At 46.9% G+C, this 14,694-nt stretch overlaps 1 protein-coding gene across 2 annotated transcripts; it reads right to left on the bottom strand.

The window, feature by feature from the left end:
- Positions 1-6,814: 6,814 nt before the first annotated feature.
- SYF2 (SYF2 pre-mRNA splicing factor) lies at positions 6,815-14,393 on the bottom strand. 2 transcript variants are annotated; one of them, XM_081306784.1, is made up of 7 exons: positions 14,308-14,393; positions 13,994-14,104; positions 11,300-11,425; positions 10,463-10,580; positions 10,038-10,128; positions 8,693-8,791; positions 6,815-7,275 (listed from the first exon to the last, which is right to left on the bottom strand). In XM_081306784.1, the coding sequence occupies exons 1-7, from the start codon at positions 14,332-14,334 to the stop codon at positions 7,110-7,112; spliced, it is 738 nt and encodes a 245-aa protein (XP_081162910.1). In that variant the 5' UTR covers positions 14,335-14,393; the 3' UTR covers positions 6,815-7,109. The 2 variants fall into 2 exon arrangements, with proteins under 2 accessions (XP_081162910.1, XP_081162911.1); XM_081306785.1 differs by having other exon boundaries at positions 13,994-14,101; positions 14,308-14,385.
- Positions 14,394-14,694: the final 301 nt, after the last annotated feature.

The raw sequence follows: 14,694 nt of genomic DNA, 5'->3' as shown, positions 1-14,694 counted from the left end.
AGCCCCTGGCAACCTCTAATCTACTGTCTGTCTTTCTGGTTTTACCTGTTCTGGACATTTCCTATCCATGGAATCATGCAGTATGTGTGGTCTTCTGTGCCTGAATTCTCTCACTTACCAAAATGGTTTCCATGTTCATCCATGTCATAGCTGCATTCCTTTTTATGGCTGAATAATATTCCACAGAATGGATATACCACATTTTATTTATCCGTTCATCAACTGACGATGGGCATCTTACACTTTTTGGTGTGATACCTTGTGTTGCCATGAACCCTCACTTTCTAGTTTTTAATGAAATCACATCTTCAGTGTTCTTGGGTGCACATGGAGGAATAGAATTTGGGTGGGGGGTGCAGCCGAGTGGTAGCGCACTTGCCTAGTGTGCATGAGGCCCTGGATTCAATCCCCAGCACTGGGGGGAAAAAAGTGTTTTTCTAGGAGTAGAATTGTCGGGTCACATGGTCACTCTCTGTGTAACCTCTGAGGAGTGGCCAGGCTGCTTCCCAGAGCAGCCACACCTCCCACGTTCCTGCCCGGCAGTCCCGGTTCTTCACACCCTCCCTACCCTGAGCCTCCATCTTTTTTATTACAGCCAGAATCTCATAGTTTTACTCTGCATTTCCCAAAGGGCTAATGCTGTTGAGCATCTTCTCATGGTTCATTGGCCAAATATCTTCTTTAAAAAAAGATACAGACATCAGTTTAATCTTACTTTATAGTTTAATTTAGTGTAAATTTTTGCATTGCAAAAAAAAAAAATCCCTGACTAAGCCCTAGGCCACTGTTGTAGGACACCTGCATCCATTACAAGGGAAAGGTGCCCCCCTGTTCTGTATTCCTGGTACATCTGGCAGAAAAAAGAACCAGTCCAGGTTGAGCAAAAGTGTATCCAGAATTAGTGAAAAGCTTAAATTCTAAATGTTTTTTTTAATATTTCTTTTTCTTATATTAATTACGTAGAGTAAGGGAAACTAATTTCTTCTGTGCAGTCATGAGCCACCATGGGGTACCGGAGCCACCCACCCGCAGAAGATGGCAGAAACTGTGAGAATATGTGGCCTGGTGCCGGGCTCCGTGGCTCCTGCCTGTCATCCCAGCAACTCAGGAGGCTGAGGCCGGAGGATGGCAGGTTTGAGGCCAGCAGGGGCCACTTAGCAAGACCCTGTCTTGAAATAAAAATTAAAAGGGACTGGGGGAGGTGGCTCAGGGATTGAGCGCCTCTGGTTTCCATCCCCAATACCACACACAAAAATATCCCGGACTTCCCACCCCTTACCACCACCAAATCGGAGGATGCAATTTCTACAATAACTGTGGATTCATAATACAACTAAGAAAAATAATAATAATAATTATTATTATTATTATTATTTCTCCATAACAAAGCCCCTGGCTTGTAAGAAGACTGACTTTGAAATCACGCTCCTGGGATGACACAAGGGGGCGCTGAAGACCTGCCCTGGCCTCTGTCAATGGCTCCTGGTTTCCCTCCCACCCTGTTCCGAGCTGCCCTCCCTGAGCACACTGGCTCTCAACAACAGGTGAGGACAGGCTGGTCTTATCTGAGGGCTTTTATTATATCAATAAGACGAAGTGCCAAGGCAGGATTCTTCTTAAAATGTGGTTCTTTTACATTTCAATGTGTAGAATGAACACCTTCCATACATTCTAGGGTGCATTTCTGAGATTGCTGAGTATTTTTGCATCTGTGCTCAATGGTCTGCTCCCAACCTAGAAATCCATACCTTTCCTGGGCACAGTGGTGCACACCTGTAATCCCAGGACTCAGGAGGCTGAGGCAGGAGGATCTCAAGTTCAAGGCCAGCCTCAGCAACTTAGGTCTTTGGCAACTTAGGGAGACCCTGTCTCAAAATAGAAAGTCAAAGTGGCCTGGGGTGTGGCTCAGTGAAATTCAGTTTGGCCGTGACCTTGGTCTGGAGGGGAGGGGGACGCAGGCCCAGGATAGGAAGGGTTCATGGGGCTGATATGGACATCTGACCAGTTGTAATTCTCCCCGTGCCCATGATGGCCAGGCACGGGTCTAAGCACCGGACGCTCGGGGGAAACTGAGGCACCGAGCAGCTGAGTGATGGTGGGGACTGATCTGTGTCCTCCTCAAAGTCCTGTGCCACCTTAACCCCCCATGTGACCGCACCAGGAAACAGAGCCTTCCCGTAAGGGTGGAGGCTCAGAGAGGGTGAGGGAGGTCCTGGGTGGGGCCCTGACCAGCAGAGCCGGTGTCCTTACAGGAGGACCAAGAGTCACCAGGGGCGTAAAAGCACTGAGAAAGGCCACACGAGGACCCGGGACACGGAGAGGAGGCAGCCACCTTCTGGATGGACAGGGAGGCCAGCACCTTGACCTTGACTTGCAGCTGGACCTGTGGCCGCTCTGGGGTGTGGTGCGAGCCCCTCCCCAGGCAACAGAAGCTCGGTTGGCATCCTGGCCGCGGAGCACCTGCGTCTGTGCTTTCACTAGCTGTCACCCAGCGGAAGGACGGGGTAGGACGGAGTCCTCCTGGGGACACGGCGGTGACCACAGGAACTTCCTACACGCACGGCTCCCGGTGCTGGCCATGGAGTGACCCGGGCACCACCAGCGGCCCGTGAGGTCAGCAGGATCAGCACGTCTCACCCGGGCCCTGGGAGAGTCCCCCAGAGCCCCAGCCTCTGGGCTCCCCGGCCAGCTCCACAGCTGGGGGACAGAGGCCCTTCCACCTGGCCAGACGCCATGGACTGTCCCTCCACAGAGACGCCAAGGTCGAGCCAAGAAAGAGCGAAGCCCCACTTCTGTGTGGAGCCCCACCGCCCCCGACTGGGTTTCCATTCTGCCTCCTGTGTAGTTTTGGGTGGTTCCTGTCTCTGTGTCTCCACGGCCTCGCCCTCCCACCAGCCTTGCCCTGTGGCGTGTGTGTCACCTGCTTGGGTCCGTCCAGCAGGCAGTGGGTTTTCCATCTCACACGCTGGGACTGCCTCCTCTAGAAGTTCAATGTGGGTCTTTTATATATATATATTTTAACTGGGGATTGAACTAAGAGGCATTTTGACTACATCCCCGACTTTTACTTTGACAACAGGGTCTTGCTAAGTTACTTGGGACCTTGTTAAGTTGCTGAGGCTGGCCTTCAATCTGTGATCCTCCTGCCTCGTCCTCCCAAGTCACTGGGATTGCAGGCGTGACCCACTGTGCCCGACTCCTCAACCCCTCGATCTCGTCGGGTACAGTCATAATTTTGGATTCCTGTCAATGGGTTCTAACGCCTGTGTCAGTTCTGGTTAGTTTAAATTGAGGGGTTATTTATGCTTCCTCTTTCCCGTTTGAGCGTGGAGGATTTCGTGCTATCACATACTGACCGTCTCTGGGTTTCTCAGTGTCATCTGATCCTTGTTCTGGAGTGCACTGACTTGCATGGGAACGGTTTGATTCCTCCCCGTGTGTCTGTTAAGATTTGTCTTTGGCAAGACCCAAGCAGAGTTCACCGCGTTCATTATTCTCCAGACTGAGGCAGGAACCTCTCACTAGTCACTCAATGCCACGTTGCTACGGATTGGATACGTGTCCCCCCTAAGCCCACAGGTGAAAGGCCTGTCTGCTGCCCCTGGCGGGACTGGGTGGAACCACCAAGAGGTAGGACCTAGAAGGACCCTAGGTCATGGGGGATGTGCCCTAGAAGATGTTTGTGGAACCCTGGTGTCTTCCTCTTCCTCTCCTGCACTGTCCAGCCACCATGAGCCCAAAAGCAATGGGTCCACAACCATGTACTGAAACCTCCAAACTGTGAACCAAAATAAACCTCTCCTCTTCATAAGCGGATTGTCTCAGGTATCTTGTTACAGTAATGGAATTGGCCTCACACCCATTGAATATGAAATTTTCTATTTCGCCGGATGGAAAAAAAACTATTCCTGGCCCCTCACAAATGCCAAGTTCTAATCCCTCTGACCCTTTCAGGTGGTTCTGTCTCAGGAGAGAAAACTCCTTTTATACACAGCAGACCCATACTCTACCTACACGTAGGGGCCTTCTGTGAGTTCTCTGTGTTGCCTCCCTGTGCAGCTGGCCTGCACTTAGCTCTCACCACCCTGGTCTTCCTAGACTTTCTAGCTCTATCTCAACTAAGGGACTCCACCAGCTTCTGTGTGCCACAGCCTAGAAGCTCTCCAAACAAAAGAAGCTGCGGCTCTCCTCGGGAATCACTGTCATTCTGTCTCATTTCCGGCATTTTGAAAACTCTTGTTTCACGTAAGCTATCTTTTGTTGTTGCAGGAAAGGAAATCTGTTTCTCCATTTGGGTTAGAAGCAGAAGTCTCCTGTTTATTCTTCAACTAGATTGTTATTTTTTTTTTCCTTGGGTACTGGGGATTGAACTCAGGGGCACTCAACCACTGAGCCACGCCCCCAGCCCTATTTTGCATTTTGTTTAGACACAGGGTCTCACTGTTACTTAGTGCCTTGCTTTTGCTGGCTTTAAACTTGCGATCCTCCTGCCTCAGCCTCCCGAGCCAGTGGGATTACAGGTATGCGCCACCGTGCCTGGCTTCAATTAGATTTTATAATTTTCTTCACATAAATCCTATGTTTTTCTCATTAAGTTTATACTAAATATGATTTTTGTTAATAGCATAACTAGACTATTTCCTTGGTCTCTTTTGTAGTCATTTATTTCTAGAGAAAAAAACTATGGGTATCGCATTTAATCATTTAATCTGCTGACATCAATCCTGAAATTAAACCATGCAGAGGTCATAAATTTATTCAACAGTAACAGTAATTTCTCTCTGAGCCGCCAGGAAGGGCACCCAGGGTCTGCAGGCCTCCACAAGCGCTCCGCCCTGGGCGCCGCTCCCCTTTCTAAACTCTGAAGTGTCCGCTACTAACAGAAGTGGCCAGCATTTGTGGGAGGGAGTGCACGTGTCTGTTACCACAAACCGAAGTGTACATAGGAAAGTGACAGGTAGATGTTTAAGGCTAGAGCAGAAGCTGAGCAATGCAAACATGGACCATCTCATCCTCCTCTGCACATTCTTGTCTTTATGCTTATTACTTCATGGCACAAAATGGCTGCCACAACTCCAGGCCTCATATATGTGATCCAAGCAGGAAGAAGAAATGGGAAAGAAGGAAGAGGAAAGCAGGAACCAGCTTTCCCAAATCAAGAAAATTTAAAAAAAAAAAAAATCAGGAAAGCAAAAGATTTCTCAAAATAAAATTTCATTTATTAGCCAGAACTAATGACATATGAACACCTACCACAAGAAGTCAGTCTGGGAAAGCAAGTGTTTAACTGGAAATATTACCACAAATTCACAAAGTTTCAGGGCTCTGTTGGTGATAAAGGAGAAATAACACTGGGCAGGATACTGACGTGCTCTATGAGCTAGTCTTGTGTTCTTGGAATGAACCTGAGTCATGGTGAACTGGTTGTTTTTCTGGTACTGCAGATGGAACCTGGGGTACTCTGTGACTGAGCCACATCCCCAGGCCTTTTATTATTATTATTATTATTTTTAATAAAAGCTGCCCTCAAACTTTGGATCCTCCTGCCTTGGCCTCCTGAGTAGCTGGGATTTCCAGCTCGCACCACCACACCCGTCTTTGAACTGTTCTTTTAAATACATACCACGTTCTATTTGACAATATTTTGAAATCTTTTTTTTAAATACCTGTATTTATTTTATTTATTTTTATGTGGTGCTCAGGATTGAACCCAGCACCTCGAACACACTAGGTGAGCACTCTATCGCTGAGCCCACACCCCAGCCCCTCTTGAAAGCTTTTTAGGGCTTCTCTAATATTCAGGATCTAAGGACTTGAACTAAGGTAGTAGAAATAGGAACAGAAAGATTGAGATGTAATCAATACATTTTCAGAAGCATCAAAGCCCGACAGACCTGCCATCAGAGAAAGAAGACCCCAGGCAGCAAATGCACAAGCAGGGAGGGGCTCGCGGGCCTTGAGTGTGAAACTGACTTCAAACTCTTAAAGCCGAAGAATGGGTAAAGATTTGTTTGGCCTGAATTCAGAATATCCTCATTAGCAATTCAGTGCTGTGATCAACATACAAACAACTCTGCCTGACCTGGGTGAAGATGGACCTGCGCTGCCGGCCTTTCAGGGACATCAGCTCCCTCTGATGCATCTGGGACCACTTTAAAACGACAGGGGAGCTCGAGGGCACAGAAGGCACGATGGGCAAGACTGGCCCAGAGCGGGTGCTGGCCCAGCCCAGGCGTTTGGATGCACAGCTCCCCTTTCCCTCTGAGCTGCTGGGCCCTGCAGGCCTCCACAAGCGCTCTGCCGCTCTGGCCCAAGTGCACTTAGGCAGGTATTTGTTTTACATGATAAAGGAGGAATCCTATTCCACAGCAGTTAGTTGCTCTTTTTTTTTTTTTTTTTTTTAAGAGAGAGTGAGAGAGGGGGAGAGAGAGAGAATTTTTAATATTTATTTTTTAGTTATCGGCAGACACAACATCTTTGTATGTGGTGCTGAGGATCGAACCCGGGCCGCACGCATGCCAGGCGAGCGTGCTACCGCTTGAGCCACATCCCCAGCCCCTAGTTAAAAGGGAACTAACTACACATGTTGACAGCGCTGTCCCTGCACTTGGTCCTGGGCAGCCCTGGGTGGGCCGCACCAGCCCTCCCAAGCCGACTGCCACCTGCACTGTCCTCGGCTTCAGAGTTCTCAGCCCCAGCAGCCCCACAGCCCAGCTCTAGATCCTGTCAAATCCACCATGATATTCACACCACGGACTGCACCTGTGCGCTGCCAGCACCGAGCTCAAAATCCTTCAAAGATTAGACCATCATACACATTTAAGATACGTAGAAAAATAATATAATTAGGATTTATACAAAGTAGATCTTTACAAAACAACTTCACTACAAGAAATACATCTCATATCCAAGCACAAAAACGTGAAGTCTACGTGGAAGTGCACGGGGAAGAAAGACGTTTATTGTGGAATGCTGAGCGGGGAGGCGGAGGCTGAGTGGGGAGGTGGAGGCTGAGCTCTGGTTTACTGGGACAGCTGGGAAGAGACTTTCCATTTGCCAGTGGAAATTCTCACTCCGTCCTCCATCGTCCAACGCAGTTCCTGAAGGGATCAGACAGCCGTCCCTCTTTCCAGGTTCTGCTTGGTCTCGGCCGTGTACTTCCCGTAGAACCGCTCGGCCTTCTTGTTGAACTTGGCGTTCCTCTCGTTGATGTAGTCGATGTCGGCGTCATCGTTGTAGGGACGTCTCCGGCTATATTTGTCTCGTTTTTCAATTCTGGGGAAAGAAAAACATTTTTAAAGTTCAAAACCGCCTTCTGTTTTGATCTGAGTAACGACAGGCAGGCACATTCACGGAAGGGGCTCTGATGCCCGCCCCCACAGGCAGACAGTGAAGAGCAGAACCAGCGCTCAGTGCCCAGGATGCTCAGTGCCCAGGGCGCCGGTCAGGAGCGGGTCAGTCTCCACCAACTTCAAGCTGAAATTGCTAACCAGCAGCACAACCTCAGGTAAGAACCATGAAATTCATTAATACAAACTCCTCCTTAGACTCCATCTAAATGAGCAATGACCCAGGGTTAGGAACTGAACAAATACCTTATGACTTAAAATAAGGTAATTATTATAATATTATTTATGTTAGTAACAATGACCGCGGTTAACCCGGTGCATTGCTATGTGCCAGACACGACAATAACACTTTACATATACAGTTCCTAAAGTTAAAACGCACTCTGCTCTACCTGGTATTCATTTCCATCAGTGTTAAGAAACACAGGTAAGTGGCTACGCGCCGCTGGATTCAATCCCCCATATTAAAAAAAGAAACAAAACCAGGAAATTGGGCCGGGCTGGGCTCCATGGTAGAGCACTTGCCTCACACGTACGAGGCCCTGGGTTTGATCCTCAGCAGCACACAGAAATAAATAAATAAAGGTACTGTGTCCAACTACAGCTAAAAATATTCAAAAACAAAGTAAAAGAAACAAATAGAACTGCGGCACATTCACAGGACGCTCTTGTTTCTTCCAACATATAGTGCAGCGGGTGTTACAGTGAAATCTCTTGAAATCATTTTCTTTAGCTCTTCCTCCTCTGACTCTTAACTGCTGAAGGGTGGGCCTGGAACGCCCCCCGAAGCCCCTTGTGGGGAAAGCCTGGCACTTGCTTACAGTGCTTCTGGGAGGAGGTGGAATCTCTCACAAGGGGGGGTTAGCTGGAAAAGTCAGGTCACTTGGTGTGCCCTTGAAGGGACACCAAGATCCCAGCCCTTTCCTTCTCACTCGCACCTCGCTGCCTCCCCCATGAGGTGAAGAGGCTCCTGCATCATGTGGGCCTCCATCATCACCAGCTGCCACAACCCAGAGCAACAGGCCAGCAACCGTGGACTAAAACCTCGGAAACGTGAGCCAAAATAAACCTTTCCTCCTTGTAACTTGTCTCAACTTTTTGTCCCAGTGATGGAGAGCCGACACATGATGGTCCCATTCCATCAACGTGCGCATCTCTATTCTGGATCGTGGGGACTGAATCCACATGGCTGCCCATCCTCAAAACCACTTCGGACCCGAGGCCAGACAAGAGCAAGTGTCATTTCTGTCTATTTAACTCTCTCAAAGCACAACGGCCTGAGACACACGCCAAGCCCACCCTGTCACTCAGCAGCTAACAGGCAGGCTGCTCTGAGGACTCACTGTTTCTCCAGGTCCATGACCATTCTGTCAATCTCCTCTGTGGAAGGCACGTGTGTCCCATGAAGGAGGCTGTTGGACGTCGGAAAAAACTCTTCTCCACTGAAAAGACAGCAAAATGGACTTAAAACAACACCACAGATTTTCACTTTCAAATTCGAACTAAATTACCACTCACGAGCTATGGTGTGACAAGATATATACATACACTTACTGTGACATTCTACTTTTAAATTAAAAAAAAAAAAAAAAGATATAGAATTAGAAAGGACCTACGAAATCACCTACTCCAACACCTTCATCCTTTAGATGCACAAGGCAATGGCCCCGCGTGAAAGGGCTCATCAAAGGCTGCAGAGTTGGGATTAGAGCTCTGAGCTCTGGATCTCTTTCCACTAAAGCAGCAGCCTTCAAGCTACAGTCACCACGTTTTTGAAAACAGTTCTACTGGGACACATTCAGTCATTCACGGATCTCTATGGCTGCTTTCACATTGCACTTGCACAGGTGAGCAGCTATAACGAGACCACATGGCCCGAAAAGCTCCAAACATCTACTATCTGGTCCTTTATTTAAAAAAACAAAAACAACAACAAAAAAACACCCCACCTGGGGTATGGTAACTCATACTTGTAACTCCAAAGACTTAGGAGGCTGAAGCAGGAGGATCGCAAATTTGAGGCTAGCCTCAGAAACTTACTGAGACCCTGAGCAACTTAGTGAAATCCTGACTCAAAATAAAAATGGTTGAGGATATAGCTCAGTAGTACAGAGCCCCTGGGTTTAATCCTTCAAACAAACAACCAAAAAAAATTCACCCATCGCAGCACTAAAGCTTTCTGCCTCATAAATAATATCTACCTGTGCTAATCTGGGTCTTAGCTATCAACACTCAGAATGCCAGCTTGAAAGAGAAACAAGTGGTTAGTTTAACTGCAACAAAGTGAACAGCCAGGCCGTGTGGGTGTGGGTGGCACACACCACAATTTCAGAGACGGGGAAGGCAGAGGAAGGATTGCAAGTTCAAGGCCAGCCTCGGCAACTTAGTGAAATCCTGTCTCCAAAAAAAAAGAATAGGGATACAGCTTAGTGGTACGGCACGCCTGGGTTCTAGCCACAGTGTGTGTGTTGGGGGGAGGGATGACGAGGCTTAACTGCTATCAACTGAATCATAAATAGTGCTGAAAAAACAGAGACCATTCCTAGGAACTGCTAATAACCCACAGCTCAGCATAAAGTGTGCCAGTATTTACACCCTTGTATGTGTAGGTGTGTGCACATACACCCACATAAATACACACAGACCCCCAAGATGAGAAAACAACATACATAAAACCTATGGACTTACTGTTTTTCCCTCAGTCGTTCATAGGTTTCCATGTCAGGTTTGATCTGCTTTGTCAACCGATGATACTGGCGTAACTGGGCAGCAGCATAATCTAAAAATGAAATGAGAATCAGAGATGACATGTGTCCTTGTTTGGCCGTTACTATTCAGAAAAAAATCAAATTGTTATTAAGTAACATGTGCACAGACACTAATCCATGGTCTCTTATCCAGAATATGCCAGTACAGACACCACAAAGAAGAACTGGGCTGATGGCGCAGAGCCTTTTTCAGCTCCATCCTCTAAGACGCATGTGCATTTCCCTGGGGTTTAGGCCTCTCAGCAAACATTCCAAGGAGGGAGGAAGTTCGAGCCTCTGCTCAGAAAAGCAGAAAGCTGAAGCCAATGCTGTCTGACTGGCTTATTCAGGAAAGGTCAATTTTACCTGAAAATCCCAGGTCAGGATTTTTCCTTTTCTTTTTCCTCTCCCACCTTTCTGCATCTTCTGCACTGATCTCCAGCAACTTCACCTTCTCATAGTCTTCCCCTCTTGCTGCACACTCCTAAAAAGAACAACAAACTGGTTCCCTCAATTATAATTCAAGCAATTACTTAATCTAAATCAGCAAAGTTTGAATAAAGACATTAAGTAAAGCTAGGAAGGAAGTTCCTGTCCCTCAGTGTTGAAAGGTGTCCACAAGATAGACACAGTGGCATGTGCCTGAATCCCAGCAGGATGGGAGGCTGAGGTAGGAAGATCATGAGCTCAAAGCCAGCCTCAGCAGTTAGTGAGGCCCTAAGCAACTCAGCAAGGCCCTCTCTCTAAATACGATATAAAAAAAGGGCTGGGGATGTGGCTCAGTGGCTAAAGGCTCCTGGGTTCAATTCCCAGTACCCCAAAAAAAGAAGAAGAAAAAAAAAAGGGCGTCCACAGATGACCAACAGAAAAAAGACATTAAGCAATACTTTTTAAAAAAATGATTGCTATATGAAAGAAATCTAGGACTTTGATGTGGTATACAAGGGAGCATATGATACCTCTTAGTATTTAAACAGGTATCAGACCCTATTTTGAACGTTTTGCATACGTTAACTCATTTAATTTATAATTAACTCAAGGTTAAATAACTCGCCCAAAGTGTGGCAGCCACTGAAGAGCGGAGCTAAGCTTTCAATTCCAAAATTTGGCTGTGGAGCCAGACTATCAATGACCATGTTCCTGTCTCAATGCAAGAGGATGATGGAAGACGTAGCTCATGAAGACAGTGGAGTAGTTCCTGACCTTTTTCTTTTCTTCTTCCTGCAGTTCCCATTCTAAACGAGCCTTTTTGGCTTCCCAGTTTGCAGGCAACTTAAGTCTTTTATCTTCTTCCACAACTTCCTGGTGATTCAATTTACGAGCTTCATTCTAAAAACCATAAAAAAAGTTTATCAGAAATACGAAAAGAAGGCACTAAAGTTGTAGCTCAGCGGTAGAGGCACTGGGTTCAATCCTCAGCACCACAAAAATATAAATAAAATAAAGGTATTTTGTCCATCTACGACTAATCTTAAAAAATATATATGAAAAGAAATCCAAATAGATCTTGCCTTTTTTGAGGAAATTCAGGAAAGACACGTTGACACTCCCTTTCTACCCCAGGCGCAACAGATAGCCATTACCCGTTAGTCAGCTTTTTGTTGCTGTGACCAAAAGACCTGACAAGAACGACTCAGAGAGGAAGTTTACTTGGGGCTCAATTTCTGAGGGTCAGTCCATGACAGTCACTCCAGGGCTCTGGGCCCAAGGAAAGGGGCAGAAGAGTGAGGAGGAGGAAATCTGCTCAGTTCATGGCACTCAGGAAGGCGAGAGAAAGAAGCTAGAGGCAAGACAAATCCTCTAAGGGTACACCCGCCCCCTACACTTACCACTCAGCAGTCCATTCAAATGATTAATCCATCAAATGATTAATCCACTGATGAGGTCACAGCTTTTATAATCCAATCTTCTTACCTCAGAGTATTGCTATATTGCCTAACAAATGAGCTCTTTGGGTGACATTTTCAAATCCAAACCACAACAGCCACCAAATGATCTTAAGCAAGGGAACAGCAGCCTAGTGAGGCATATCATCAAGAAAAATGCATCGGGCTGCACTGGTTTTCCATTCCAGAGCCTAGAGGTTAATATCAGATTTGCCCCTGTTTAGCCCTGTGGTCCCTTAAGTTGGATCAGAACAAGGTTTTACAAAGTGGGAGACCTATACCACAGGAGCACTGGAAAATATTCTACTTTTAAACCTTGAAATTCTGATTAGTTCAAAGAAAAAGACTTAATTTGGGGCTTAAGAACTTTAATACCTCTCTTAATATCCTAATCATTTCTAAGACTCCCCTACTTTTGAAACATTTAAAAAGTTTATTTACATTGAAAGCAATAAAAGGAACTTCCCATTTGAAGTACTAGTGAAGAATCGATTTTTAAAACAAAAATAAATGCATAAAACAAAATAAGTACATTTTCTTATATAAAACTGAAGTTGGATGTTTCTTAGGTCACAGGATGGTGGCAGGTAGTCCAGAAAGCCATATTTCCTACAGATTCCAGATAAGCTTTCATTAATCAATCCAAGTAAATACTTAAGCATGTTTATATGTTTATCAAATCAACTTTTTCTGGACACAGAGAGATACTCCTGGGGCTGGCAGCGCAGTTGAGTAGTAGGACACTTGCCTAGTGTACACGAGGCCCTGGGTTCAATCCCCAACACCACCAAAATAGAACAAGTGCCAAGAGAGACACTGGTCTCAATTTCCACCCCTCATACACTCTTAGCTCTGGCAATGCCCTCTGGTTTGCCATCAAACAAAGTTGCATTTGTTGCTTTGAAGGAGAGCACAAACCACGGGGAACGTTCAGTAAGAAGATGTTAAAAGACCTAGTTACAAAATATGAGTTTGTATCAGATGACTACAGTTCAAATTCAAGGCTTTGATTTGGGCATTGTCAAAGGCAGGGGCATTCTAGGATGAAGTAGCTTCAATTTTTAGATAGGAGACAGGAGGAACAGAGTAAGACTATAGTGTGTGTGTGTGTATATATATATATATATATATATATGTATGTATGGTAATGTATGTATATATAGTATATATATGTATGGTAATACAGTGAGTGGTGTTTGGTCACTTTTATGACCTAAACAGTCTTCTTGATTTTGTCTCACTACAATATTTGGAGTGATGCCGAAGTTTTATGGAAACATGGCCTAGCTGTCAGGCAGGCCACTCCAAGATCAAAGTCAGGGGATTTTTTCCTTTCCCAGTTCCAACTGTAGCCGGTTGTTTGCTGGACTCTTATCCCTAATATGAATTCTCCTCCTCTGCATGTGCTCCCTCCACTGAGTGTCTCTTCCTCCATCCCCTTTACTTTTCCAATGTCCTATTCTTTCAAACAGTGGTTTAGTGTCACCTCACTGGAGCCCCTAAAGCTACACTAATCTCTCCTCTGCACTCCCAAGGCACTTTATTCCTACCTCAAAACTGCATTTACTGCAGTATAATTTTTGGTTATAAGGTTTTGTCCTTAAATAAATAAATAAGGTTGGTCCTCTACTTCAGAAGAGGCCTTCATCTAGCTGAACCACCACACTGTAGAGTTTCAGCGGTTTGTTGATTGTTAGTCAAATTAAAAAGCTCTTAATGACACGACACAGGTTTCTTCCAATTTCTAACTCTACATATTTCCTTAAGTAAAATGCAGCGCTTGTTAGAGCCACAGAGCAGGGAGGCCGAGAGTACCAGGCTCCCCAACTCAGCCCAGGCAAGTTAAATCCAGTGGGCGGGACGGGGAGCGAGCGAGCGATCTCGACAAGCTTTAGGGTCAGGAGCCGCGGGGACCGGCCTCTTGTTTCGGGGGAAGATCCAGCTCCGCGGTCTGACTAACGAGTGCGGGGCCGGACAGGGGCAGGTCGGAGCCGGGCCCCGGGCTACTCACGCGCTTCAGGTGCAGCTCCCGGAATTTGCGCAGCCTCTGTTCGCGCTTCTGGGCGGCCAGCTCCTCCGCCGCTGTGCGGAGCCCCTCCTCAGCGCGGTCCACCGGCATCTGCTGTGAGGAATCCGGCTTCAGGCCGGGCTCGGTTCCAGGCCAAGTCCCGGAATCGTCAGCCCGGCCACGACCCCACTGCCGACAGACCCTGCGGAGTCTGCGCTTTCCTCACCCGACGTCCAGGCTCCGCCTCCACCACTCACCCCTACCTCTCACCGAAACTCACCAACAAAACCCTCCCAAGTAAGGCCGACAGCACTTACCTGTTCGACTTCAGCCGCAGCCGCCATTACGGCCTTACTTTTCCTATTTCCGGCAACAACACTGAGCACTTCCGTCAGCCTCTGGACAGCCCTCTACAGGCCACGCCCCTTCTGGGCGGCCTCAGGAACTTGGGACCAATCCCTGCCCCTTTTAACAGCGAGTTGTTAAAATTGGTCAAGGTTCTGCGCAGCCGCAGAAGGCTGCAGAGACGAGGGCAGGAAGTGATGCAGGGGAAAAAAGGATTGGAAAGTCCTCAGAAGAGGAAGGCTAGAAAGGAAGGGCTCAGAGGTCTTGGTAGGAAGTCTCCTAACCTACGTGCTGTTCCCTAGAACATCAAGTTCTTCCCGACTGCCTTGTCTCAGTAGAGACATGATTGATACTTGTTT

Source organism: Spermophilus citellus, assembly GCF_964194105.1.
Source record: "Spermophilus citellus genome assembly, chromosome: 9".
NCBI lineage: Eukaryota > Metazoa > Chordata > Mammalia > Rodentia > Sciuridae > Spermophilus > Spermophilus citellus.
The sequence above is the reverse complement of the archived record's forward strand: the minus strand, read 5'-3'. Positions and strand labels throughout refer to the sequence as shown.

What these genes read in the sequence shown, in the direction of transcription:
- SYF2 (XM_081306784.1), bottom strand. Translation starts at nt 14,334, where the DNA reads ATGGCGGCTGCGGCTGAAGTCGAACAG. An exon ending in CTGCGGCTGAAGTCGAACAG is followed by an intron (nt 14,105 to 14,307) that starts GTAAGTGCTGTC and finishes GATTCCTCACAG; the next exon opens with CAGATGCCGGTGGACCGCGC. An exon ending in AGGAAGAAGAAAAGAAAAAG is followed by an intron (nt 10,581 to 11,299) that starts GTCAGGAACTAC and finishes TGTTCTTTTTAG; the next exon opens with GAGTGTGCAGCAAGAGGGGA.